Source organism: Mandrillus leucophaeus, unplaced genomic scaffold, assembly GCF_000951045.1.
Source record: "Mandrillus leucophaeus isolate KB7577 unplaced genomic scaffold, Mleu.le_1.0 Scaffold1421, whole genome shotgun sequence".
Taxonomy (NCBI): domain Eukaryota; kingdom Metazoa; phylum Chordata; class Mammalia; order Primates; family Cercopithecidae; genus Mandrillus; species Mandrillus leucophaeus.
The window spans coordinates 465,603-491,922 of NW_012101390.1; the positions used below are offsets into that span (position 1 = coordinate 465,603).

General features: G+C 35.3%; 1 protein-coding gene across 1 annotated transcript in view; it reads left to right on the forward strand.

Moving 5' to 3' along the window:
* GABRA3 (gamma-aminobutyric acid (GABA) A receptor, alpha 3) overlaps nucleotides 1-26,320 on the forward strand; it is a 302,277-nt gene that overhangs the window by 237,949 nt on the left and 38,008 nt on the right. Inside the window, exons 6-7 of the mRNA XM_011974177.1 lie at nucleotides 8,645-8,727; nucleotides 25,548-25,691. Of these exons, the coding sequence (XP_011829567.1) occupies nucleotides 8,645-8,727; nucleotides 25,548-25,691 (227 nt within the window). The remainder of the gene's footprint in view (nucleotides 1-8,644; nucleotides 8,728-25,547; nucleotides 25,692-26,320) is intronic.

Genomic DNA, 26,320 nt, shown 5'->3' on the forward strand with positions numbered 1-26,320 from the left:
ACACCAACATGGCACATGTATACATATGTAACAAACCTGCACGTTGTGCACATGTACCCTAGAACTTAAAGTATAATTTAAAAAAAGAAGAAAAAAAGTGAATAGACAACCTGCAGAATGGGAGAACATATATGCAAACTCTGCATCCAACAAATAAATGATATCCGGAATCTATAAGGAGCTTAAACAAATCAACAAAGAAAAGAAAAATAACCCCATTAAAAACGTGGGTAAAGGACAAGAACTGACATTTTTCAAAAGAAGTCATATGAATGGCCAATAAACATATGACAAAATGCCCAACATCACTAATTATCAGTGAAATGCAAATTAAAACCACAATGAGATACCATTTTCCACCAGTCAGAATGGCTGTTATTAAAATGCAAAAACAAACAAACAAAAAACAGATATTGACAAGGATGCAGATAAAAGAGAATGCTTACACACAGTTGAAAATGTGAATTTGCATAACCTCTATGGAAAACAATATGGAGATTTCTCAAAGAACTAAAAATAGTAGCTATATTTTTTCCAGTAATCTCACTACTGGGTATCTACACAAACCAAAAGAAATCATTATATCTAAAAGATATTTGTACTTAGATGTTTATCGCAGCACTGTTCACAATTGCAAATATATGGAACCATCCTACGTGTCTATCAACGGATGATTGGATAAAGAAAATGATATATAATATATCATTGTATATAATATATAATATATATTATATATAATACAATGTATATTATACATTATATAATACACACAATTTTATGTACATATATATACACACACACAATGGAACACTATTTATTAATAAAATAATGAAATTATCTGCTTTTCACCCACATGGATGCAATTGGAGGCCATTACCTTACGTGAAACAGTCAAGAAACAGGAAGTCAAATACTGCATGTTATCATTTATAAGTGGGAACTAAATAATGTATACACATGGACATACAGAGTGGAATAATAGATATTGGAGACTTTAAAGGGCAAGAGAGTAGGAAGGGGTGAGGGAAGGGAAATTACCTAAATGGCATAATATGTATTATTCGGGTGATAGTTACACTAAAAGCCCTAATTTCACCACTATGTTATATATCTGTATAACAAAATGGCACTTGTACCCCCTAAATCTACAAATAAATAAATAAATGGCTAAGATAAGCATGCTTTCTAAAAAGAAAAAGATAAAAGAATCCATGCTCTTAAACACTGTGCTATAAGGCTGCTATTGATTTGTTTAAAATAAGAACTTTTTGAAGTATAGTTTACCTATTATAAAATTTGTTTTACATGTACAAATCAATGATTTTTAGTAGATTTATAGAATTGTGCAACTATAACCAAAATTCAAGTTTAGAACATATTATCACTTCCAAAAATCTCTCTACAAATTTGTAGTAACATTCCGTTCTCACCCCAACACCAGTCGACCACTAATCTACTTTCTGTCTCTATACATTTGTCTTTCTTGGACATGTCATGTGAATGGAGTCATACAATGTGTGACATTTTGTGTCTGGCTATTTTCACTTAGCATAACACATTTGAGATTCATCCATGCCATTGTGTGTATTCCTTTTTTATTGATGATTAACATTCCATTGTATGGATATATACCACATCTTGTTCATCCATTCACAATAATAGACATTGGGGTCATTGGGGTTGTTTCCACCTTTTACCTGTTGTGAATAAAGCTGCTATAAATAGGTCTTTCTTTGGACACATGTTTTCATTTATCTTTGTTAGTGAATAATTAGAGTAATTAAAGTAAGAATTAGAGTAAAACCACAGGGTCTTATGGTAAGCTTATGTTAAACTCTTTAAGAAACTGCCAAAATATTGTCCAAAGTTTGATTTCCACCATAATTTATGATCTTGTGTTTTTTTTCCAAATCCTTGTCAACATTTGAAATTGTTGATCTTTTTTATTTTAGCCATTTTAGTGTGCATGTCGTAGTATCTCATTGTAGTTTTAATTTGCATTTCTTTAATGACTAATAATGTTGAACATATTTCCATGTGCTTATTAGCCAACAGAATATATTATTTGCATATATATACTTCTCATTTTCACATTAGGTTGTTTTTCTTCTCATTATTGAATTGTAAGGGTTATTTATGTATTTTTAATGCAAGTTCTTTATCAGATGTATGTTTCACAAATATATTCACTTTCTTTGTGCCTTGTCTCTTCATTTCTTAAAAGTATCTTTTGACAAGCAAAAGTTTTGAATTTTTATGAAGCCCAATTTATTATATTTTTTCTTGTATGCATCATGATTTTGGTGTCATACCTAAGAAGTCTTTGTGTAACTCAAGGTAACAAAGATTTTCTCCTATGTTCCCCTTTAGAAATTTTAGCTCTTAAATTTCGGTTTATGATCCATTGTTAGTTGATTTTTGCTTATGGTGTGAGGTAACAGTCTAAGTTCATATCTTGCACTTGTATATTAAATTCTCCTGGAAAAATTTACTGAAAAAGCTATTTTTTTCTCAACTGAATTGCTTGGCATCTTGGTCAAAAATCAATTGACTATAAATATCAAAGTTTATTTCTGGATTTTCTATTTTTTCCATTAGTCTATATTACAATATTTAGGCCAAAACTGCACCATATTGATTACTGTAGCTTTAAAATTGGAAAGTGTAAGTACTCATTTTTTTTTTTTTTGAAAGATGCTTTGGCTATTCTAGATCCTTTGTATTCTCATATAAATTTTAGGATCAACTTGCCATTTTCACAAAAAGAAAATCTGGGATTTTCAAAGGGCATGTGTTGAATATATAGAGCAATTTGGAGAGAATTGCCGCCTTAATGCTATTAGGACTTCTAAATCTGTGAACATGGAATGTCTGAACATGTCACCTTCAAATAGACACTTTTGATTTTTGCTTTCCAATCATTCTCTTACATTCTTTTGCTTGCCTAATTATTTAGACAGCTTTATTGAAATATGATTCACATGTCATACAATTTATCCTCTTGAAGTGTACAATTAAATGATTTTTAATATATTCACAGTTGTGCAACCATCACCAAGATCTAATTTCAGAACATTTTAGTCACATCAAAAAAGAAACTCCATACCATTAGCAGTCATTCCCCATTTCTTTTCTTCTTTGACTGGCTAAATTCTTGAATAAGAAGTTGAATAAGGAAGAAAAAACATCCTTGCTTGATCTTAGGGGAAGTATCTTAGTCTTTCACTATTAACCATGATGCTAGATAAGGGTTTTTAGTAAGTGCCATTTATCAATTGAGGAAGTTGCCTTCTATTCCTAGATTTTTGAGAGTTTTTAATCATAAAGTGGTTTTAGACTTCATCTTCCTGGTTTCGTTTTTGACCTCCTTCAACTTGTTCTCTATAAAGTTGCCGTAATTTTAAAATGTTAGTTTGATCAAGTTACCCTCTGCTTAAAATCCCACAGTGCCTCTATATTACACTCATAGTGAAAGCAAAAATATCCAGGAGCTCTTATACTATCTAGTTCATGCCCCATAATTTCCTCTTTGAACTCATTTCTATTACTCTTCCCCTTGATCTCTACAACACAACCACAGTAGGCTAGTTGCTATTTCTTGAGCACACTGGGCACACTTCTACCTCAGGGCCTTTGCACTGCTACCCCTTCTAACTTGAATGCTCTTTCCCCAGGTTTCTACAAGGTTCATTCTCTCATCTGCTTCAGATTGTTGCTCAAATGTCACCTACTCAGTGAGGCACCTGCTAAACACCCTATTAAAAATTGAAACCCCTTCCAAATACTTGTTACCCATATATTTTAATTTTTATTCCTGGGGTATATCACATTTCAATAAACTATATAATTTGCTTACTTATCTTGTTTATTTTCTGTCTTTCTCTACTGAGATGTAAATTCTAAGTGGACAACAATCTTGGTATTTTATCCCCTTATCTGTGGTTTAATTTTCTATGATTTCGGTTACCCACTATCATCCACCATCTGAAAATATTAAATGGAAAATTCTAGTATTAAACAATTCATAAGTTTTAAGTTGCATGCCATTCTGAGTAGTGTGATAAAATCTCGGCTATCCTGCTCTGCCCCACCTGAGATGTGAATCCTCCCTTTGTTCAGTAGATGCTACCTGCTCATTAGTCACTTAGTAGCTGTCTTAGTTATCAAATCGACTGTGTCATTGTCATACTGCTTGTGTTCAAGGGACCCTTATTTTACTAATTAATGGTCCCAAAGTGCAAGAGTATTGTGCCTAACTTATAAATAAATTAAACTTTATCATATGTATGTATATATAAGCAAAAATATAGTATATAGAGAGTTCAGTACTATCTGTGGTTTTGGGCATCCACTGGGGATCTTTTGTTGACTACACCAGTGAATCAGGAAACTTTTAGTCAGCTCCAAGACTGTGTTGAGTGATTTGGGGCAAGACATGTTCCTTCTGCTTTCTCATACATAAATATATAAGGGGATAAAACTAGATGCTTTCTATAAGGCTCTTGTAGCTCTGAAATTCTAGGAAGTAAACTATATGCCCATTGAAGTGAATAAATTGAGATATGATGCTATTAATGAATCATATTAAGACATGATTTTGCCTAGAACCCTAGCAATACTTAAACCTTATCTTGCCCAGCCTACACCTCCTCTCTGCAGACTCCAAGAGAAATGTGTGACTTTAGGAAAGAAAAGTCATTCAGTAAATCATTCATTGAGTTGATATTCATTGAATACCTACAATGTGCTAGATACTTAACTAGGATGTTAGCACACATTAAAGAAAAAATAAGATTAAAAATCCATAACCTTATAGAAAGGAAGGAAAGAAAATAGATGATAAATAGAAAACATAAATTAGAAGGTGCATTGTATTTTAGGGGTTATGAAAAAAGAAAGTATGATGAGGTTTACTACCTATAGGGAAGGTAGTAAACTCAGTGGAGATCAGAGTAAGCCCCATTTAGAAAATGCTAATTAAGCAAAACTTGAAAGAAATGCAGAAATCAATTATCCAGGTATTCAAAAGAAGAACATCCTAGGCAGAGAGCATAGTGACTGGAAAGGCCATGATGTAAGAGAGACAGGCATGTTGACAGAGCTGAAGCAGAGTGAAGGGGAGGGTGGAAGACAAGATTATATCAGACACTGTAAGCTTTGATAAGGACTTTAGTTTTTACTCTGTAATAGGTCGGCAAACACTGGAAGGCTGTTATATAGAATATACTCTAAGAGGGAAGGGGAAAAGCAGAGACAACCTAGGAGGCTGTTGCAACAATGTAACTTTAACTTAGTGTGATGGGATAAAAAGCAACTGTTTTGCAGCAAAGGTGGAGGGGGGAGGTGAAAAGAGAGTCAGGATTGGCAAAGCATGGTAAAATGAGGGTAACAACTGAAGTATGTGTGTGGGGGAGAAGGGTGCAGGTGAAGGACTAAAAATGTAGTCAGATCTTCATTTGTATCCTCATCTCCCAAAGAAGGGGCTTCCTGGATTGCCTCTTACTTTGTATCTGGTCTTCGCATAAAAAGCAAAGCAGGCCAACCCCTGTATTACGACTATAGTTCTGTGATCTGAATGCCACATTTTCAGGGGATTCTGATCTTTTTTGAAAAGCTCACTGAAAACTGCTAGCAAAAATACAACCAGATTTAGTAGAGCTTCACAAAAGAATCCATGAAGAGGGAGAAAGGTTGGAAAAGGAGAGAGGACATGAAATTTTTACAGGGCTTGTTTATTTTGCTGATCTGAAGTCAGAGGCAACCATGTCACTTTAAGGCTCTGATTCTGCCCCAGCTTTCTCTTTGAAATTATTGTCTATATATAGTAAAGATAATAATGATGATAGTGATAATCCTCTGGAGTAGATAAAGCCTTTGATTTCTTTTTTTCTAATTTGTGCCTCCCACCACCCTATAAATCCCTGATATTGTTAAATGGATAAATGTTGAATGGATAGATGGGTTATGTAGGGGAAGAGGATATTGTCTCTATTCCTTTTTAAAAGTGAGGGAACTAAAGTTGCCTTGGATATTTACAAAATTTCCGATGTGTCTTGGACAAAAGCTGAACTCTGAAGCTAGCCTGCAATACTCCACCAGTCTGACCTTATTCTTAAGGCACAAAAGGGGTTCCATGACTCAAAGAACCAGACACAAGAGAAATGTATTTCACTGAAAAACATGCTCCTTGTGTTGGATACTGAAAAGATTCCATGAGAGTTTAATAAAGAAAATTGTGTTCCTTTTCTCCACTTATATTATTATTTCCAAGATACTGCCTCTTATGAGTAATGCCAAGGGGAAATTACTTTATGTCTAGCCAGCAGTTCTGGGGACGTGGAGAATAAGACCACAACAAATAGACTATCAAAGCAGGATGCAAAGGCAGTGATTTCTGATTAGGGGCAAAACTGATTTAAAACTTTTCTATCTTTATTCCCATCCACTTCTTCCTCAACCCACCTAAGCACAGAGGAGAGAGAAAAAGCAAATGTTTGTAGGTGCAAGGTACTTCACAAACCAAATTATGTTATGCTCTTTTCATTGATTCTTAAACATGTCAACGCTGTCTGACCTTCTTACCCTCCTTATCTCCCTTCCCATAGCTACGATGTTCAATATCCCTTCAAGTTTTTTCTGCAATAGAAAGCATTCTGACTGTATTCGGGCTAATGTACTCAACTCCTGCCCTGTGTCAATGGTTAACTGCATATGTGAGGGTTAGCTTTCTCTTCCTATAGCAGTGGTCACTATGAGGGCAACAACTGTGGCTCGTGCCTCTGGTTCTTCCTTCTTTTCTTAGTATCTTCCCATGACTACCTTATACATAGAACATACTTGCTCAAAGATAACCAAAGATAACTAGAGCATCTCTCATATGACTTAAAGATTACTGAGGACCTGAGGAGACCGTTACCCTCAGATGAATGGAAAATTGTTAGTGTAGAAAGAACACCAGATTGCACTGCAGCTCACCAGGTTGTGTGACTTGAGAAACTCACTTTAACACCATGAATTCTTATTTATGAAATAAAGATGATAATAATGTCTGCAATATGTCCCTCACAGGGTCACTATGGGGAGCAAATGAGGTAAATAGAATACTTAGTTCCAGGCAACCAGGGTCCCTACATCACAAATGTTATGGTAGGCCTGAGTGGAACTACTGATGGGAATGTTCTTTAGAAGTTGTAACATGCTGTGAGCATCTCAGAGGTTATTATCAATGATCATCATAATGATAACAATTATACATTGAACATTCTATGCCTTCATAGACACATGGATGTCTGTAATTTGACAAGAAATATCTCCTGGTATCTCACTCTCATTAACCAAAGAAAAATCATGTTAAGCAGCAATAGCCTGTGGATATCTTGTTAAGATCTTGCTTCCTAACACTGTTACAGTAGCACTGTGATGTGAAGAGTGAGAAATGGAGACCCCACACATGGGATCCCTTTCAGGCACTTCTTTACTTGTTGCCTCAACAAAACACTTCCCTACAGGCTTCTTTGGTAATTGCATAGAAGTGAGGCGTATTCTTTTCAGTCTCATATATTGATGTTTTATTAGGCAAGATTTCTGGTCCTAAGGAGTACTTGGGCCCTGAAAATTATCAGCAGGAGTACCTATCTAAGGGAAGAAGCCATTGGGGGAATGGGTGACATTATAATTGATAATCAGTTTCTCAACTTATTAGAACTCCAAAAGGATGGTGGGGGTTGAGTCCAATATAACCAGTAAGTATAAAGGCTAGTTAGAAGTAGCTCATGAGAGCTAGCTTCCAAGCAACTCTAAATTTTTGCTGCGTGAGCCCCATTTCTACATAGGAGGCTACTATCTAGCCCAAGGAAAGTTAAGTCTTGGAAAAAAATTAAAAAATCAGAAGGGAAAACCTTGAAATAGACTATTCAGGGAGACTATTGCAGGGGAGTGAGTATGTAAGCATGTCATATACCATTCAGATTTCCACCGAGCAATCCTTCCAGCATCTTTTCCAAATATTGCCTCTGTTAACAGAGTATGAGCTCTTTAGACTTGACCTCTGAGGTTTCTGATGTCCTCCATCACCTTTGTATTTTTTCCTGGAGTGGTCAGTTTTCGTGTGTGTGTGTGTGCGTGTGTGTGTGGTGTATGTGTGTGTGTGTGTTCCTGTGAGCAGCAGAATTATCTTTTTCGTCTGTTAATGATCAGGGTAAAGATATTCTTTCTACATACCTCTTCTCTTCAGTGCAATCTTTAAATTGGTTAACTCACAGAATAGCCTGCTGAGAAGAAATATTTCAGAAATAATTAAACTGCGATCAGGAGTGAATGAGTCAGAACCTGGTGTTTCCAGGCTTCTTGGGGGGTGTCTAAGGAAATACAGTTAGGGTAGAAAAGATATATCTGTTTTTCAAAGGTGACAGGATGGGATTCAGATATGATCCAAAAATATGAATACTTAATGCCTCTTTGAGAGGCTATCTAGTTCATTTTATCCATCCTTTGTGTTCATAAAGACTTGAATCTCAGTGAACCTAAACAAACAAAAATCTCATTATTCTTAGGAACACTCCATTGCTGCTGAGTGAGAATACAACCCTGTGTTTAATAACATTTATTTTATCTTAATTTCATTTTCTGTTTGCCCTTCTTTTAGGTTAACAATTCACGCCGAGTGTCCCATGCATTTGGAAGATTTTCCCATGGATGTACATGCCTGCCCACTGAAGTTTGGAAGCTGTATGTATTTTCTCTCTCTCTCTCTCTTTTGTTTTTTTTTTGCCTGATCTTCCAAAAGAAACGTAACATAGTCTATTCTGTCCGCTACAAGTTCCTAAAGCTGAGGCTTTTAATCCAGGCTGATATTGGGGTGGGAGAGAGTGGGGTTGAGTAGTACTAAGTAATCGGGAGGAGGAGACTAAGCCTTTAACAAGAGTTTTCTTTCTAAGAAGCAAACTTTATTTTACCATTTCAGACTAATTTCTCTGCCATTAGACTGAAACATTAATGTCTGTTTCCTAAATTGCCCAAAGGAGAGAACAAGACAGAAGTGATATAAAATATAGTCACAGCTACCTAAGGACAAGATATGTCAAACAGAATGTGGTTATATTTTTTGAAGTGCATATTCTACCTGCATCTTCATATACTTCTATCCAATTCTTAACAGTGTATGATAGGCAGGAAGAGACTCTGAAGATTTGCTCACTTTTGAAAGTATTACCTTTTCCAGTAGCTGTAAATTTTACAGAGAAAGTAGTAAATATATAGTCCATTTTCAAATGAATTAGAAAAATCAACATTGCATAGAATTTGAGTGAGTTTTTGAACCTAAAAATTTCAGAGTGAGTTTCATATACAGAGTCATCAGAGTAATATATCAAAATCTGTGTTGATCACGTCAAAATTAAATTTAGCTGTGTTTTGAAACAGAAAGTGCATTTGAAAAGACCCAAATAATTAAGTTCAACATGTTTGCTCAATCATTAGTTTTTCAAATCTTCATAGACTATCTTCTGTGTGCTAGGTTCTATTCTAGGAGCTTGGAATGCATCCACGAATAAAACAAAACCCTTGCCCTTATGGAGCTTATATTATATAGAGAAGAGTGATAGTGAAAGATAAAATAATGGATTAAAGGGTAAAGCATAAAGCATGTTTTAATGTGAGAAGCAACATGGGAAAACATAAAAGTACTGCAGAATTAGGGGAAATATTCATTCCTAGGTGGAGGATTTGTGTTACCATGAAATTGAAAATACGGTGATTAGTGTCACCCTAATTTTTTAAAAGTAACATTCAAGCAGAAATATTAAGAAAATAGAAAGCTTATCAATGCATAGGTATATATGTATATATGTATATATATGTACATATATATGTGTATATGTACATATATATGTGTGTATATATGTGTGTGTGTGTGTGTGTATATATATATAGTGCTCTGAGTAGAAGGAACAACCAGGAAAAATACCTTATGTCAGAAAAGTGGATGACTTGTTCAGCCAGTGTGGCTGGCCAAAGTCAGGAAGGGGAGAGCAGGAAAGGAGGATGAGACCAAAGTGGGGGGCAGGTAATCTGAAGTCTTATAGGCCATTAAAGGGCTTTGAATTATATTCTAAGGAAAAATGAAGAACAATTAGAATATTTTAGACAAAAGAATGGCATTATCTGACTTATGTCTTAAAATAATTACTAGGAATTTTTTTTTTTCTTTTTTTGAGACGGAGTCTTGCTCTGTCGCCCAGGCTGGAGTGCAGTGGCCAGATCTCAGCTCACTGCAAGCTCCGCCTCCCAGGTTTACGGCATTCTCCCGCCTCAGCCTCCCCAGTAGCTGGGACTACAGGCGCCTGCCACCTCGCCTGGCTAGTTTTTTGTATTTTTTAGTGGAGACGGGGTTTCACTGTGTTAGCCAGGATGGTCTCGATCTCCTGACGTCGTGATCCGCCCGTCTCGGCCTCCTGAAAATTTTTAAATGACGTAAGTAGAAGAGGGATCAAACCATGTGGAGCCCAGGTAGGAGGTGACTACAATATTTCTGGGTAGGACAGAGTTGTTTATTGGTGAACAGTGTTCCCTTCATTAACAACTATAAAACCTAGAACCATAAAACAGTAAAGCTCAGTGAAGCTTGAAGTGCCTAAAATTCTGGAGATAGGGGAGAGCCTCTCATAGATGAAGTTGCAACCTACAACTTTTTCATCTCTGGGAGCATTTGCCAATTCTGGCCTTGGATAGCAGCTTACCGGGCATAGGGCTCATACTGGTGGATGAGAAGAAACAGCAATGATTTGATGATCACACAGGGCTAGGGTGACACAAAGGAAATATCTGAAACATGTCAAATTAATGGCTGATCTCCCTCTCAATATAATTGGTGAATTTTGAATTTGCACGGAGCATGAGGACAAAAGCTAATACGAAAAACGTTGAAAAGGAGAGCTTCCTTTTCTGCAGTCTTCCAATACTAAAAAAAAGAAGCCATGCTAAACTACTAGTTTAAAATCCTAGAGAGCTATATCCTAGGAACAAGGCAATAGCAAAGACAGACTAGATTTAGTAAAAACTATAACCCAGCACAAGTCCGTTATGAGATTAAGGTAATAATTCTCCCATACTATCTGTATAGCAAAGTAAATAATGAAGCCTCTATGGTGGAAAAGAGACTTCTCTTTGAAAATACTACAATTTTATACACAATGTATGGAATTCAATGAAAAATCAATAGTCATATGAAAGGCAGGACCATGAGACCTAAAACTAAGTTTTAAAACCAAAGCCAAAAACCAAAATATATAAACAGACCTACAGGTGATTTAGATGTCAGAGTTTGTAGATAAGGACTTCAGAAAGCTATGGCTAATATATTCAAGAAAAAAGGGAAATGATTACTAAAGCAGGTCAAATACCTATATAATTTTAACAGAAAATTGGAACCTATAAAGAAGAATAAATTAGAATTACAGAGAAGTACAATATCTAAAATTCAGAATTCAATGGATAGATTTGACAAGCAGAAGGCAGCATCAGATGACTGAAAAACTGATAAACAGAAAAAAAGCAGAACTGAAGGATAGAAAGATAAATACAGAAACAAGTAAAAAGCATGTGGGTCACAGTAAGGGAATATAAATCATCCTATTATAAAGACGCATGCACATGTATGTTCATCACAGCACTACTCACAATAGCAAAAGCATAGAATCAACCTAAATACCCATCAATAATAGACTGGATAAAGAAAATATAGTACATATACACCATGGAATACTCTGCAACCACCAAAAAAGAATGAGATCTTGTCCTTTGCAGGGACATGCTTGGAGCTGGAGGCCATTATCCTTAGCAAGCTAACACAGGAACAGAAAACCAAATACCGCAAGTTCTCACTTATAAGTAGGAGCTAAATGATGAGAACACATGGACACACAGAGGGGAACAACACACACTGGAGCTTTTTGGAGGGTGGGAGGAGAGAGAGGATCAGGAAAAATAACTAATGGGTACTAGTCTTAATTACCTGGGTGACGAAATAATCTGTACAACAAACCCCCATGACACAGGTTTACCTATGTAACAAATCTGCACATCCTGCATATGTACCCCTGAACTTAAAATAAAAGTTAATAAAAGAAATTGCAATGTGTAATTTGCAGAGGATAAACAGGCAGATAAAGGAGCAAAAGCAATAATTAAGTAAAGACCAAACATTTTAAAACTGATGAAAATTATCAGCCCTAATACTCAAGAAATCATATAAACATGAAGCAGCATAAATAGAATGAAAAAATTTCTTATTCTAAAGTTTATATGGAAATATTTAAAGTAACAAGAATAGTTAAGGTGATCTTAAAGAATAATAAAGCTGGGAAATTTACATTAAAATCTAATCTGATATCAGATATCTAGAGGTATTTTGAAGTTACAGTAATTTAGAAAAGGTATTATTGCTGCAAAGTAGACAAATATACTCATGGAACAGAATAGAAGAGAGAGAGAACGAGAGAACGAGAGAGAGAGAGAGAGAGAGACAGAGAGAGAGAGAGAGATTCATCTTGACTCTTATATCACATGATAAGCAAAAATAAATTCCAGATGGTTTGCAGATCTAAATGTGAAAGAGTGAAAGGTAAAACAATCCAGCTTTTATTAATAGAAGAAAGCATAAGAGAATGTCTCCATGATCTTGGAAAAGGTAGAGGTTGCTTACACAGGACATAGATTATCATTATCCATAAAGGTAAAATAGAATGACTTAAAATATATTAAAAATTAAGAAATTTTCTTTATTAGAAGATCATTAAGGGAGTGAGTAGAAGCCACAGAGAGGGAGAAAGTATTTGCGTTGCATATGCATAACAAAGGACTCAAAAGCATAAGGCATCCTACAAATCTATATAAAAAGTATCTGAAACCTCGATAGAAAAAAGGCCAAAGTCTCTAATGGGCACTTGTTAACACAGTTTCCCAAGCTCACAAACACACACAGACAGCAGGCACGCACATGCACATGCACACAGGCACAAACAGACACACACACACAGTGACTGATTGTATTAGTCAGCAGAGAAATGCAAAATAAAATCCAAAGGCTACCAGTACACACCCATTAGAATGACTAACATAAAAAAGACAGAAAATACCACTTCTTGGTGAGGATGTTGAGCAAATCTGTACTCTCATGCACTACTGGTAAGAATGTAAATTTGTACCAAGGTTTTTGAAAATTGTTTGGTGCTATTTAACAGTGCTGTACATGTGCATATCATATAACTTTGCATCTCTAGTCCTGAGCATAGTTCCAAACAGGCATCATTGTTTATGTATACCAAAAGGCATATTAAGAATGTCCATAGCAGAGCTAATTGTAATAAACTCCACTGGAAACTCCCTTAACGTCCATCAGAATGGAATAAAAAGCTGTAGCATAGTCACACAATGAAATACTATACAGCAATGACAATTATATTACACTCAACATGGATGAGGTCACAGCCACAATGCTGAGCAAAAGCCAAATACATAAGTATATACATAGTCTGATTCTATTTATACTATATACACAAACAGGCAAAACTAATATGTGCTGTTAAAAGTCATTATTCATAGAACACTTTCAAACTTCTTAATGCTCTTTATTCATAATACGGATCTCTAACTTTTAATAAATAAAAATATTAATAGTAACTTTAGAAGTATTCATAAAGAGTGGTAGTATATGAAAGATTACTCAGACACTGGAAAATGATAGCAAACTGATAGTATTTGAATAACAACATTTGAATTTCTTAATAAAGTAAACAGCACTACACAGAATCACTCATCAAAATTGCCAGTTTAAGGATTTATTTTGCTTCTTAAACTTGTTATTTGTTAGAAGAACACTCTCAGGGTTTGTGTATAGTATACTATGCATATGGTGTATAGTATTTTATGCATTTAGAATACTGTGTGTGCAGTATACTATACATATAAAATACTATTATACACATAGTATACTTATGTATATAGACTTACTAATATTAAATATTCAAAAATTACCATCGGCAGCATAAAGGGCCATTAACACACTTATAATAAGCAAAATCAACTGATCAGGTTGTGACCACTTTAATCCTTTGTACTTCTGTTCTGACACCTGAGAATGTCAAAACTTTAACTCAGTGTGACAGTGTTTCCTGCTCTTGGTTTTGAGTTAACATCAATAGATTCCTTCAAACTAGTAAAGTCTCTATGTCTATTGTTAAGCTTTAATTCTTACAAGATCATTATAATACTTTTTTCTATTTTTGCTCATTTCTCAAGTATTTTTCTCCGGATTTGATATTCAGAAAAATATGTATCTTTCTCAACACAATGTCAGGAAGGAGTTTCCACAGAGAAGCACTAGTCAGGATAGTGGTTACCCTTGGTGAGGGTTGTTATTGGAAAGGGAAGCAAATGATACTCCTGGGTGCTGATTATCTGGAATGTAACTTCGGTGTTCATTAAAGAGATCTGGATTGGAGATTTAATTTAGGTGTCATCCACATAGATGATGTTTACAGTCATACAGCTAGATGAGATCACTACAGAAATGACTATATACAGAGAAAAGAAGATAATCAAGGAAGGACTTTCTTTTTAGACATGGTAACATTTAGAAGCTAGAAAGAAGAGAATAATTTAATAAATGTGAAGACAAAGGCAGGTGACGTATGAGAAAATCTAAAGGGAACGTGTTGTCCTGGAGGCCAAATAAAGTACATCAAGAAGGAGAGTGATTTAAATTCTTAAGTTCCTAAGTGGGCAGTTAAAATTAATCTTAGAAAACCTTTAGTGAGGAAGCAATTCTGGAATGACAGAGTTAGAACTTCTAAAATCCACTCCTCCACAAAGGCAAGGAGACAATTTTCAAACATTGTCAAAATAAACTTTCTCCAAACTCCGGAATTTAACAAAAGTCTCCTAACACTCTGAAGAATGTTATTCAAGAAAAATGATTAGTTCTCAGTAAGACCAGGGAGCCCTATTCCCATCTTCTTCTTCCCTCCTCTGTAGAAGCCTTGAAGATTTTGTCATGATGAAAAGGTCAATCCATCAGAAAGAAAAATAACAATTATAAAGAAATACACACTTAAACACAGAGCCCCAAAATACATGAAGGAACACTGATAGAACTGAAGGGAAAAATAAGACAATTCAACAATAATAATTAGAGATTTCAATATTCCACTTTCAGCACATAGATAGAACAACTAGGCAGATCAACACAGAAATACAAGATTTGAACAATTCTATAAACCAACTAGACATAACCAACATCTATAGAGCGTTCCACCAAACAACATCAGACTGTACATTATTCTCAAGTGCACATGGAACATTTTCTGAGATAGACCATATATTAGGTCATACAGTAAGACTCAATAGATTTAAAAGTATTGAAATCATACAAAGTACATTTTCTTACCCAAAATTAGAAATCAGTAAGAAAAGGAAATTCCCAAAATTTACAAATATGTTGAGATCAAACAACACATTCTCCTCTTAAATAGACTGATCCAAATAAAAAATCACAAGGGGAATTAGAAAATATTTTGAAACAAATGAAAATGATGACATAACATACCAAAACTCATGGGATGCATCAGCTTAAAGAAGTGCTTAGAGGGAAATTTATCATTGTAAAACCTATATTTAAAAGAGAAATCTAAAATCAATAACCTGAACTTCCACCTTAAGAGACTAGAAAAAGAAGACCAAACTAAATCCAAAGCAAGCAGAAGGAAGAAATAATAAATATTAGAGTACAAATAAATAAAATAAAGAATTTTAAAAATTAAAGAAAACCAAAAAATCTAAGTTATTTGAAAAGATCAGCAAAACTGATAAACCTTTCACCAGACAGACAAAGCAAATAAAAGAATAGAATCACATTACTAAAAGCATGAAAGAAGGCACATCATGCTTGCCTTACAGAAATAAGCAGGATTTTATGGAAATACTATGAGCAACTGTACACCAACCAATTAGATAACCGAGATGAAATGAAAAAAAGTCATAGAAATATACAAACTGATGGAACTGACTGAAGGAGAAATAGAAGTTTTCATTGACCCTATACTAAGTAAATAGGTTACATTAGTGATTTAATAACTTCTCACAAAGAAAAGCCCAGGCTTAGATCTAATTGTACAAAACATTTGAAGAAGACTTGATACCAATCAATACCAGGGTTTCACAAATAATTCTTCCAAAATATAGAAGGGGAAAGAACATTTCTTAATTCATTCTACGAGGCTAGTGTTACCCTGATACCAAAACCAAAGGTCACTAGAAAATACAACTATAGACAAGTATTTCTTATGACTATAATCATAAGACAGCCATAAGACAAAAAAATCTTCAACGAAACTCTAGCAACTGATTCAAGTAACTTATAAAATGGATTATACATCAGTTTTAAGTGAGATTTATCCCAGGAATACAAAGTTGGCTCAACAACGAAAAACCATTCAACATAATATGACATATTAATAAAATGGACAAAAACCACACGATCGTCTCAATACATAAAGAAGCATATATACTCTGCACTAGAAATTCAAAATTTTCTTAATTTGCCAGTAATTAGTGGCTATAACTTGTCCTGTCACTGTGAATAATAAAAGTTTTGAGAATTGCAATTATTTGATTAAGTTATAAACCAATATAGTACCTGTTTCCATTTGGTTTTATATATACCAACCTCGGACTGTAGCTTTCAGATTCATCAGAATGCCTAAATTTTTAAAAAATTATTTTTGTTTTAATTGACAAATAAGTGTGTATACTTTTTGGGTACAATTAGATGTTTCAATAAATATATATATTGTGTAATGATCAAATTGGGGTATTTAACATTTCCATTATCTCAAACATTTATCATGTATTTGTGATGAGAACATTCAAAATCCTCTTTTCTGGCTATTTTGAAATAGATCATACAATATTTTTAAAATATAATCAGCCTTCTGCACAATAGCACACCAGAACTTATTCCTTCTATCCAACTATACCTTGTACCCATTAATCAATCTCCCTCCATTAACCAAGCTCTCTCCAGGCCCTCTCTCTTCTCCTTCCCCAGCCTCAGGTAACCGCCATTCTACTCTCTACTTTTATGATATCATCTATTTTAGATTATGTATATGAATGATACAATGCAATATTTGTCATTCTGAGCCTTGCTCACTTCATTTAACATAATATCTTCCAATTTTATCCACATTGCCACAAATAATAGAATTTCATTCTCTTTTTATGGCTGAATAGCATTCCATTGTGTGTATGTGTGTGTGTGTGTGTGTGTGTTTATATAACATTTTCTTATTAATTCATTCATTGATGGACACTTGGATTGATTCCACATCTTGTCTATTTTGAACAGTGCTAAAATAATAATTGAAGTATAGATATCTCTTGAACATACTCTATTTATTTTGGGTGTATACCCAGTAGTGGAATTGCTGGATATTATGGTAATTTGGTTTATAATTTTTGAGGAAACGCCTTACTTTTTTTCATAGTGGCAGTACTAACTTGCATTCTCACCAACAGTGTATAAGAAAGAGTTCCCCTTTATTCTCATCTTTTCCAGCACTTGTTCTCTTTTGTCTTTTTGATAATAGTCATTCTAACCAGGGTGAGGTGATATCTAATTGTGGTTTTGATTTACATCTCTGTAATGATTAGTGATACTGGGCATTTTTTATATACCTGGTGGCCATTTGTATATCTTCTTTTGAGAGATGTCTATTAAGGTCTTTTGCCCATTTTTAAAATCAGATATTTTTATATTGAGTTATTTGAGTTCCTTATATATACTGGATATTAATCCCTTATCAGATGTGTACTTTGAAAATATTTTTCCCATTCTGTGTATTTTCTGTTGGTTGTTTCATTTGCTCTACAGAAGATTTTTAGTTTGATAAAATTCCATATTTCTACTTTTGTTTTTACTGCTTGTGCTTTTGAATTCTTATCTAAAAGAACCTTGCCTAGATGACTGATGGCATGGAGAATTTCCCCTACATTTTCTTCTAGTAATTTTATAGCTTTGGGTTTTACATTTAAGTCATTAATCCATTTTGATTCGATTGTTTATAGTGAGAGATAAAGGTTTAGTCTCATTCTTGTACATGTGGACATGCAGTTTTCTCAGCACCATGTTGAAGAGGCAATGGGATTCATCCCAGAGATGCAAAAATGGTTGAAAACATGCAAATGAATAAATGTGATACATGACATCAACAAAATCAAGGACAAAAAACACATGGTCATTTCAGTAGATGAAGAAAAAAATATTCAATAAAGTTCAACATCTCTTCATGATGAAAGCTCTTAACTAATTAGGTATAGAAAAAGAATGTACCTCAACACAATAAAGGCCATATATGACAAACCTACAGCAAACATCATACTGAATGGAAAAGGTTGAAAGCTGTTTTCTAAGATCTGAAACTGTGAAACAAGGCAAGGATACCCAGTCTCACCACTTCTCACAACTACTGGTGAGAAGTCCTAGAAGTACTAGAAGTCCTAGCCAGAGCAATTAGGCAAGAGAAAGAAATAAAAGGCATCCAAATTGGAAAGGAGGAAGTCAAATTGTCCCTGTTTGCAGATGACATAATCATATAAATAAATATATATATATCCATACACACATACATATATGTGTGTATATGTGTGTGTTTGTGTGTGTATATATATCCCTAAAGAACTAAACAAAAAATTGTTAGAATTAATGAAGAAAATAAGCAACATGGGAGGATACAAAATTCACATACAAAAGTCAGTACCATTTCTATATGTCAATAGTGAACTATTTGAAAAAAGAAAGTGATTCCATTCACAATAGCTACAAAACAATAATATTCCTAGGAATAAATTTAACCAAGGAGGTAAAAGATCTCCACAATGAAAACTATAAACACAAATTAGAAAAACAGAATAAGACACAAATAAGTAGAAAGAGGTCTTATGTTCATGGATTGGAAGAACTGATACTGTTAAAATGTTCATGCTACCCAAAGCAAGCTACACATTCAATACAATTGCTATCAAAACACCAATTACATGCTTCCTGAAATAGAAAAAAAATTCTAAAATTCATATGAAACCACAAAAGACCCAAAATCTCCAAAACTATACTAAGCAAAATGAATAAACCTGGGGACATCACACTACCTGACTTCAAAATATACCATGAAGCTATAGTAACCAAAACAGCATGGTAGTGGCATAAAAATTGACACATAGAACAATGGAACATAAAAAGACACATGCAGTTGTATGTTTATCACAGCACTATTTACAATAGCAAAGTCATGGAATCAACCTAAATGTCCATCAGTGGATGACTGGATAAAGAAAATTGGTACATATATGTATGTACACACACAAACACATACACAGACACCATGGAATACTACTCAGCCATAAAAAGGATGAAATCATGTGTCTGCTGCACCATAGATGGAACTAGAGGCCACTATCCTCAGTGATATAGTTCATAAACTCAACTACTGCATATTCTCACTTGTAAGTGGGATCCAAATAATGGATACACATGGATACAGAGAGTGGAATAATACACACTGGAGATTCCAAAAAATGGGAGGGTATGAGGGGGTGAAGATTGAAAAAATACCTGTAGGGTGCAGTGTTTAGTATTTGGGCAATGGGTACACTAAAAGCTCAGACTTGTTCACTACACAATATATCAGTTTAACAAAACTGCACTTGTAGTCTCCAAATCTATAAAAATAAAAAAATAAAGGAATAAAGAATACAGAAATAAACCTACATATTTACAGCCAACTGATTTTTGACAAAAGCACCAAAATACACATTAAGGGAAGGGCAGTCTCTTCAACATATGGTGCTGGGAAATCTGGAGAATCCTTGGATTTTTACTATGTCCAAACCAAACTTAAGTTCTTTTCACTAAAACTCTTTGTGTTCTGTATCTTGGTTTAGATCCTGTATTCTGGTTACTTACCTCCTCAACCTTGTATCATATCCCTTTCCCCATTACACTGGCCTTCTGCCAGTTCCTGGAACTCTTTACCACATAGAAGACTTTGCATTTGCTGGTTTTGGGGAGTTTGGGAGGTTTAGTTGTTTTGTTATTATTTTGGCCTGAAATGTTTTCCATCAAGCTCTTGCATGACTGACTCCTTCTCATTTTTTAATATTTTAGATTAGAAACTAGCCTCAGAGAGATCTTCTCTTATCACTGTATCTAATGACGCCCCTCCTCACCCTGTAACTCTACTTTATTTTCTTTATAGCATGCACCACTATCTGTTACTATATTATTTATTTACTTGTTTATTGTCTGTCTTTTCTCACTAGACTGTAAACTCAATGAGGTGATGGGGCCTCAAATGATTTATGACCTCTGTGTCTTCACTATCTAATATGATGCCTTGATATTTGTTGAACGGGTAACTGATTAAATCAATTTATCAAGCAAGTGGTTTCTGACAATATTTCAAAAGAAATACATTCTCATTTGTGCTAACATGGCAAGATTGTTTGTTACTTCCATTTTTCCTGGGGTGTGTTACATACCAAGGCTCAGATAACAGAAGGAGGCATTTTGCTAAGCAACTAAAGACAAGGAGATGCTTTAGCCATTATAACTCATATGAGATATATTGAGGGGCCCATTCAGCGAGTGCAAAAGTTCTAAATGTCAGGTAGATATCCTTTCTTCAGGAACCAGTCCCTCCACCCTACCCCAGCTCCTCCATGAAAGTACAATGATTGTAATTGAGATGAGGGGGCAGTTTTATAGGAGAGAAGCTGAGGAATTAAAGGAGCCCAAATCCATGGAGGAAGGAAAGCAGAAAGAGGTCTAACTGGGAAGAATTCTGTTCCCCAGTGGGTGAATAAATTCCATCATTATCCATGTACTTGCAAAAGCTACAATGTTAGGATCATGTAGAATCTTTTTTAAATGTCCTTTTTCCTTTCTTAACCACATGAAAACTCAAAAATTATAATCATTTCTACTTCTGAAATCGCTCCGTCCCACTCAGTTCAACCCACTGTCTAGTATATTATGCCTATGGGTCACTGACACCAAAAGGCATTGTGATGACCTTTTAAATACCGTCTTGGCTTCAGTTTCACTCTTTTCCACCAGCCATCCCTATCACAGCCAGGGTGATCCTTCCCAAGCTTATATCTGGTCATGTCATCTTTCTCCTTTAGGCATGTCCACAACTCGTTGTGTGTACACACATGTGCATATTCCAACAGAGGTTCCCACTTGCCCATTAGAAGTTTCTTCTGGGGACTATATAATAAAAGCAAGAAATCCAGGACTGCAAAAACTCTTATTTCTTAGGGTAGGCAATTCAGACTTTTTTTTTTTTTTTTTTTTGGAGACAAAGGCCTTGCTCTATTGCCTGGGTTGGAGTGCAGTGGCTCGATCATTGCTCACTGTAGCGTTGAACCCCTGGGCTCAATTGATCCTCCTGCCTCAGCCTCCTGAGCAGCTGGGGCTACAGGCATGTGCCACCATGCCCAGCTAATTTTTTTTTTTTTTTTTTTTTTTTTTTTTTTTTTTGCAGAGACGGTTTCTTTCTGTGTTGCCCAGGCTGTTCTCAAACTCTTGGCCCCATGCAATCCTCCTGCATTGGCCTTCCAAGGTGCTGGGATTACAGCATAAGCCACTGTACCCAGACTAACTTGGATATTTTATGCTATTTATTAAGCTTCCTTCTGGCCTGTGACTCCAGTGATACTATTAATTCCTTTACCACTCCATGTGCTCACATACTTTTTGCCTTGACTATGTTGTTCTTTGCTAGGAATGTCCTTTCACCTCCTAAAGGTGGCATCGTCTTCTGAGTATCATTTACTTTAGGAATCCTTCTGTAACACCCCACTCTGAGCAGGAGTAATAGTGCTCACCTCTGTTTTTACTTAACACTTGTGTTTATTTCACTAGTGTGCATACTCCTGTATTCCAAATTGCACCACAGCCATTGTGCTTTCTCTGTCTCCCCAAGTAAATTGTGGGCTTCCTGATGTGATGGTGGCCACTGTGCCTTCACAAACTTTGTTTACCAGTACAGGTCAGGCTCCAAGCAGACACTTGATCGAGTAATTTTCAATTTGTTTTTGTTTTCTTCTTACACTTACTCGTGTCTTTCCTGCTTTGCCCTCTATCTTATGAGAAGAGGGTATTTTTTTCTCCACAAACCCCTCTATTCCCATATATTATTGCCAAAGACATTAAATCATTGCTTTCTGCATAAAGTAAGTTGCTACTCTGGCCAAGTGAATTTTCTGAGATACTGATAGCTGCACAATTTATTGTCACATCTGTGTTAGGATCTGCTTGGATTTTCAGGGTGAATATTCAGGGCTGTCTGTGCCAGGTACTTAGCTTAAGTTAAGAGCTCCAGCAAGAAATTCATTTTCCTTTTTAGGGGTGGAAACAAAATCTTCCATTGCTTACACTTTCCATGAACAAACCTGTTTAGATTTTACACTGTCAAAATCTTGGGTAGATTGGATAGAACATGGCATTATCTTTAAACAAAAAGTGTTACAACCATCTGAACAGCAAAGGTAAGAAGACATATACAGATGATTCCCTGCTTAGGAGTAGGGGTACCCCAAGCATATGTACTAAAGATAAAAGACTCTGGGGAAAAATAAGAGCACAAGCGTCTTATGAATTCATATTTCACTGATAGTATTATGACTGCCTCATATAATATCAGTATAAATTTTAGGTAAGGGTATGAGAAGGGTTCTGAGAAGATTTCCCTTTCTTCTTGGTGATAATAGTTTAAAGGTCCACAATTCAAGCTGAGAGCCCTAGATATCCCATAAGTAGAAGAGGATGCTTTGTTTTTAAGGTGGAATCATAAGGAATCATAGCCATCTATAGGAGAAAGTCCCTAGACCACAGGTTGTAAATTGGGAGCTTCAGGTGTGATTTGTTTGATCCACACATTGTTTACAACTTTTAAAATTATTTGCTAAGATTTTACATTTGGGAGATGTCACATAAAATTCCACATTTGCTTATTATTTCACAAAATCAGAAGATTGACAACACTGGGCTCAAATCCTACATGGCTTCAATCAGTCGAAGCCAAATAGTGACTATCCCTTGTAGATGAGGATATGCTTTCCCTTTCCTCATAACCTCCATCACTTTCACCTCACTCCCTGAAAAGGGAGTCTAATATCAATTGCCAGTAATCATCTCACTTGCATTTTTGTTTTACTTACAAGAGAATTAAGAGCTCCCAGTAGAAATGAGGAAAGTGAAAGAGTTCTTGTACCATATCTATCAATTTTGTTTTTTAATTAAGACATGCTGAGATGGCTATACTTTAAACAAGATGGGAGAGTTTACATTTTCTTATAGAAATAAAAGATATTTTCCCATCTTTAAGCACACAAAGCATGCTTCTATTGAAAACATAAAACTTCATATATCAAAATTATGCTATTCATTACAAAAAACATATGATTTTTATATAGAAGAACTGCACAATGAAAATATTAATTAAAAACATTGAAAGTTAGGTTTTGTGCTTCAATGCATACACTAAATGTTATTGCTAGAAAATGTGGTTATGCATTCAGCAACAAACCTTTATAGGCATCAAAATGTTTCATAGGTACCAAACTTGTAAAAAAAAGTCTATTAATTGCATCAGAAATGTATGTGTCCAACTAGAAATATTGTTGTTGTTGTGTTGAAGAAATGACTGAGACTATATACAAGGCAAGTTATGTGGAAAAGTTAAACTTCCTGTGATATTTTCCTTTGCAGCGTATGACAGCATAGATATAAAAAATACCATAGAGTTATGAATATTTGTTCATGATGTCAATGAGAGTTTTCATGTGATTGGAGAAATTTTTAGTGTGCTACTCATCACAAACAAAGCAGGAAATTGCTTATTTAGGTGTATTGAAAAAGTTTTAAAAAGTGTAATGTAAACAGATCACAATTAGTACCCATGAATAGCTGTTAATGTCAGACTTGTGTAATGTATATCCAATGTTGCAAAGTTTTGCAGGGACCCAGCATTTATATTTGTTTATTGGCAGATTCACCAGAAATTATTTGCTTTGTGGTAAAAGGTTTAAATAGAGTATATTAGGGGTATAGTAGTTGCCACCATGAGGTAGAGGAACCCCTCTTCCCCTCTGACTTGAACAACAGGCAGCTCAAAACTTGAAGGAAAAGGGTATACAGTATGTGATCAGCTTCCCTTTATGAGCCTGGGTGCCTGAGTTAGGGCAAGTACTCACCCTAGATATAAAATCCACAGTGGAAAGAGTTAATCACGTCAGGGAAGGAATCAACTCATTTCTTTAATATACTGACTAACATTAAGTAACCCCACCTCATTTCTCACCATTTCCCTTACTCACACCCCTGTTCATCTATACAAATTCTGTACTTGACATTGGAATTCTAAATGCAAGCCTTGACATTAATGCTGATGCAAAAAAAAAAAAAGGTGTCAGTTGTCTTGTTTGCATATCAAAATGATAATAAGTTATGAAAGAAAATTAATTATTGTAATTTTAATTTGGAATTTTTCTTTTTTAACTTAAAATATCACTAGTTTGAATTTTTGCTTTCTCTGATATGCTCACCCCATAATTAATTAAATTTGTATTACTTTTCTGCCAATTTATTTTTCTTACAGCTAGCCTGATTCAGTTATTCAAGGTACCTCTGTATTGGTCTGTTTTGCTTTTCTGTGAAGGAATACCTGAAGCTAGGTAAATTACAAAGAAAAGAGTTTTATTTGGTTCACGGTTATGGGGGTCTGTACAAGAAGCATGGAGCCAGCATCTGGTTTCTGTAAGGACATCAGGAAGCTTTCATTCATGGTGAAAGGCAAAGCAAGCCAGTGTGTCACATGAAAAGAGGGAGCAAAAGAGAGAAGAAGGTGCAAGGCTCCTTTAAAACAATCAGATAGCCTACGAAGTAATACAGCAAGAATTCACTCATTACTGGAGGGGGGTGGCATCCAGCCATTTGTGAGGGATCTGCCTCCGTGACTCAAACACTTCCCACTGGGCCCCACTTCCAACACTGGGGTTCACATTTTAACATAAGAATTGCAGGGGCCAAATATCCAAATTATGTCAACCTCTATGGCTCCTGTAGGCATTTGAGTCTGTGACATCTACATGAGATAATATTTTAGCCATTCTTTCCCCTTTCTTTCCAACAGAAGAAAAAGTTTATTGACTGTCTAGAAGACAGTCACTGAAGTATGAGAACACTTTGAGTTCATTTCAATGTACACAGCATATACTACAGTAGCTATTCAATGAGAGTTTATTGGATGGATGGATGGATGGATGGATGGATGGATGGATGGATGGATGGATGTACTTCAGTTGAAGACAGACCACATGCCCAGAACTCTTTGAAGATGGAAGTTTTATTTCAATCTCATTTGAGTTTAGTATCAAGGGTAATCATTCTCTGTTTCCTTCAACTTCTCTTTAATGGCTCTTCTCTGCCTTAGATGCCTATACAACAGCTGAAGTGGTTTATTCTTGGACTCTCGGAAAGAACAAATCTGTGGAAGTGGCACAGGATGGTTCTCGCTTGAACCAGTATGACCTGCTGGGCCATGTTGTTGGGACAGAGATAATCCGGTCTAGTACAGGTATTTAACTTATTTTATTTAACAAACATTTCTGTAACCTGTACCGCATGCCAGTCACTGTTCTAAGTGCTTATAAGTTATTTAATCTTTAAAGCAATGTTGTGACAAAGGTAGTATTATCATGAGAAAACTGAGGTATATAAAAGTTCAGTAATTTGCTCCTTGTCACAGTTATGCAATGGCAAAACGAAAACGAACACTTGTCAGATTGGCTCCCGAGACCATCCTCTTAACCACAATTGCCTGCTGCCTCTTGGAGAGTGGTGCAGAAGGTGAAGGGAATTAGGGTTAGAGTATGAGAAAAGAAAGCAGATGGAGGCCATGGTGGGCAAAGAGCTGAGCTTTGTTCCTAAAGATTGCATTAAAATAATTGCTTAACTCAGCCCGTGCTGAGGTGGCACATTAACTAATCCCAGAAAATGTCAAGCACACAGCCAGGATGTCCAGGGAGTAGCCATGGAATTATTTTCTTAAGTGGATCACGTAACTCAGAAAAAAGCTTGGTTGGCAAAACCTGCTAGGTTTTATCAATGGCTAACTCTTGGATATTGACAAATGGAACTAGAGTTTTGTTCTGTGGCCTTAAGTCTGTCCATTTTGAAATGACCCCTGAGCAGTTCAAGGGGCCT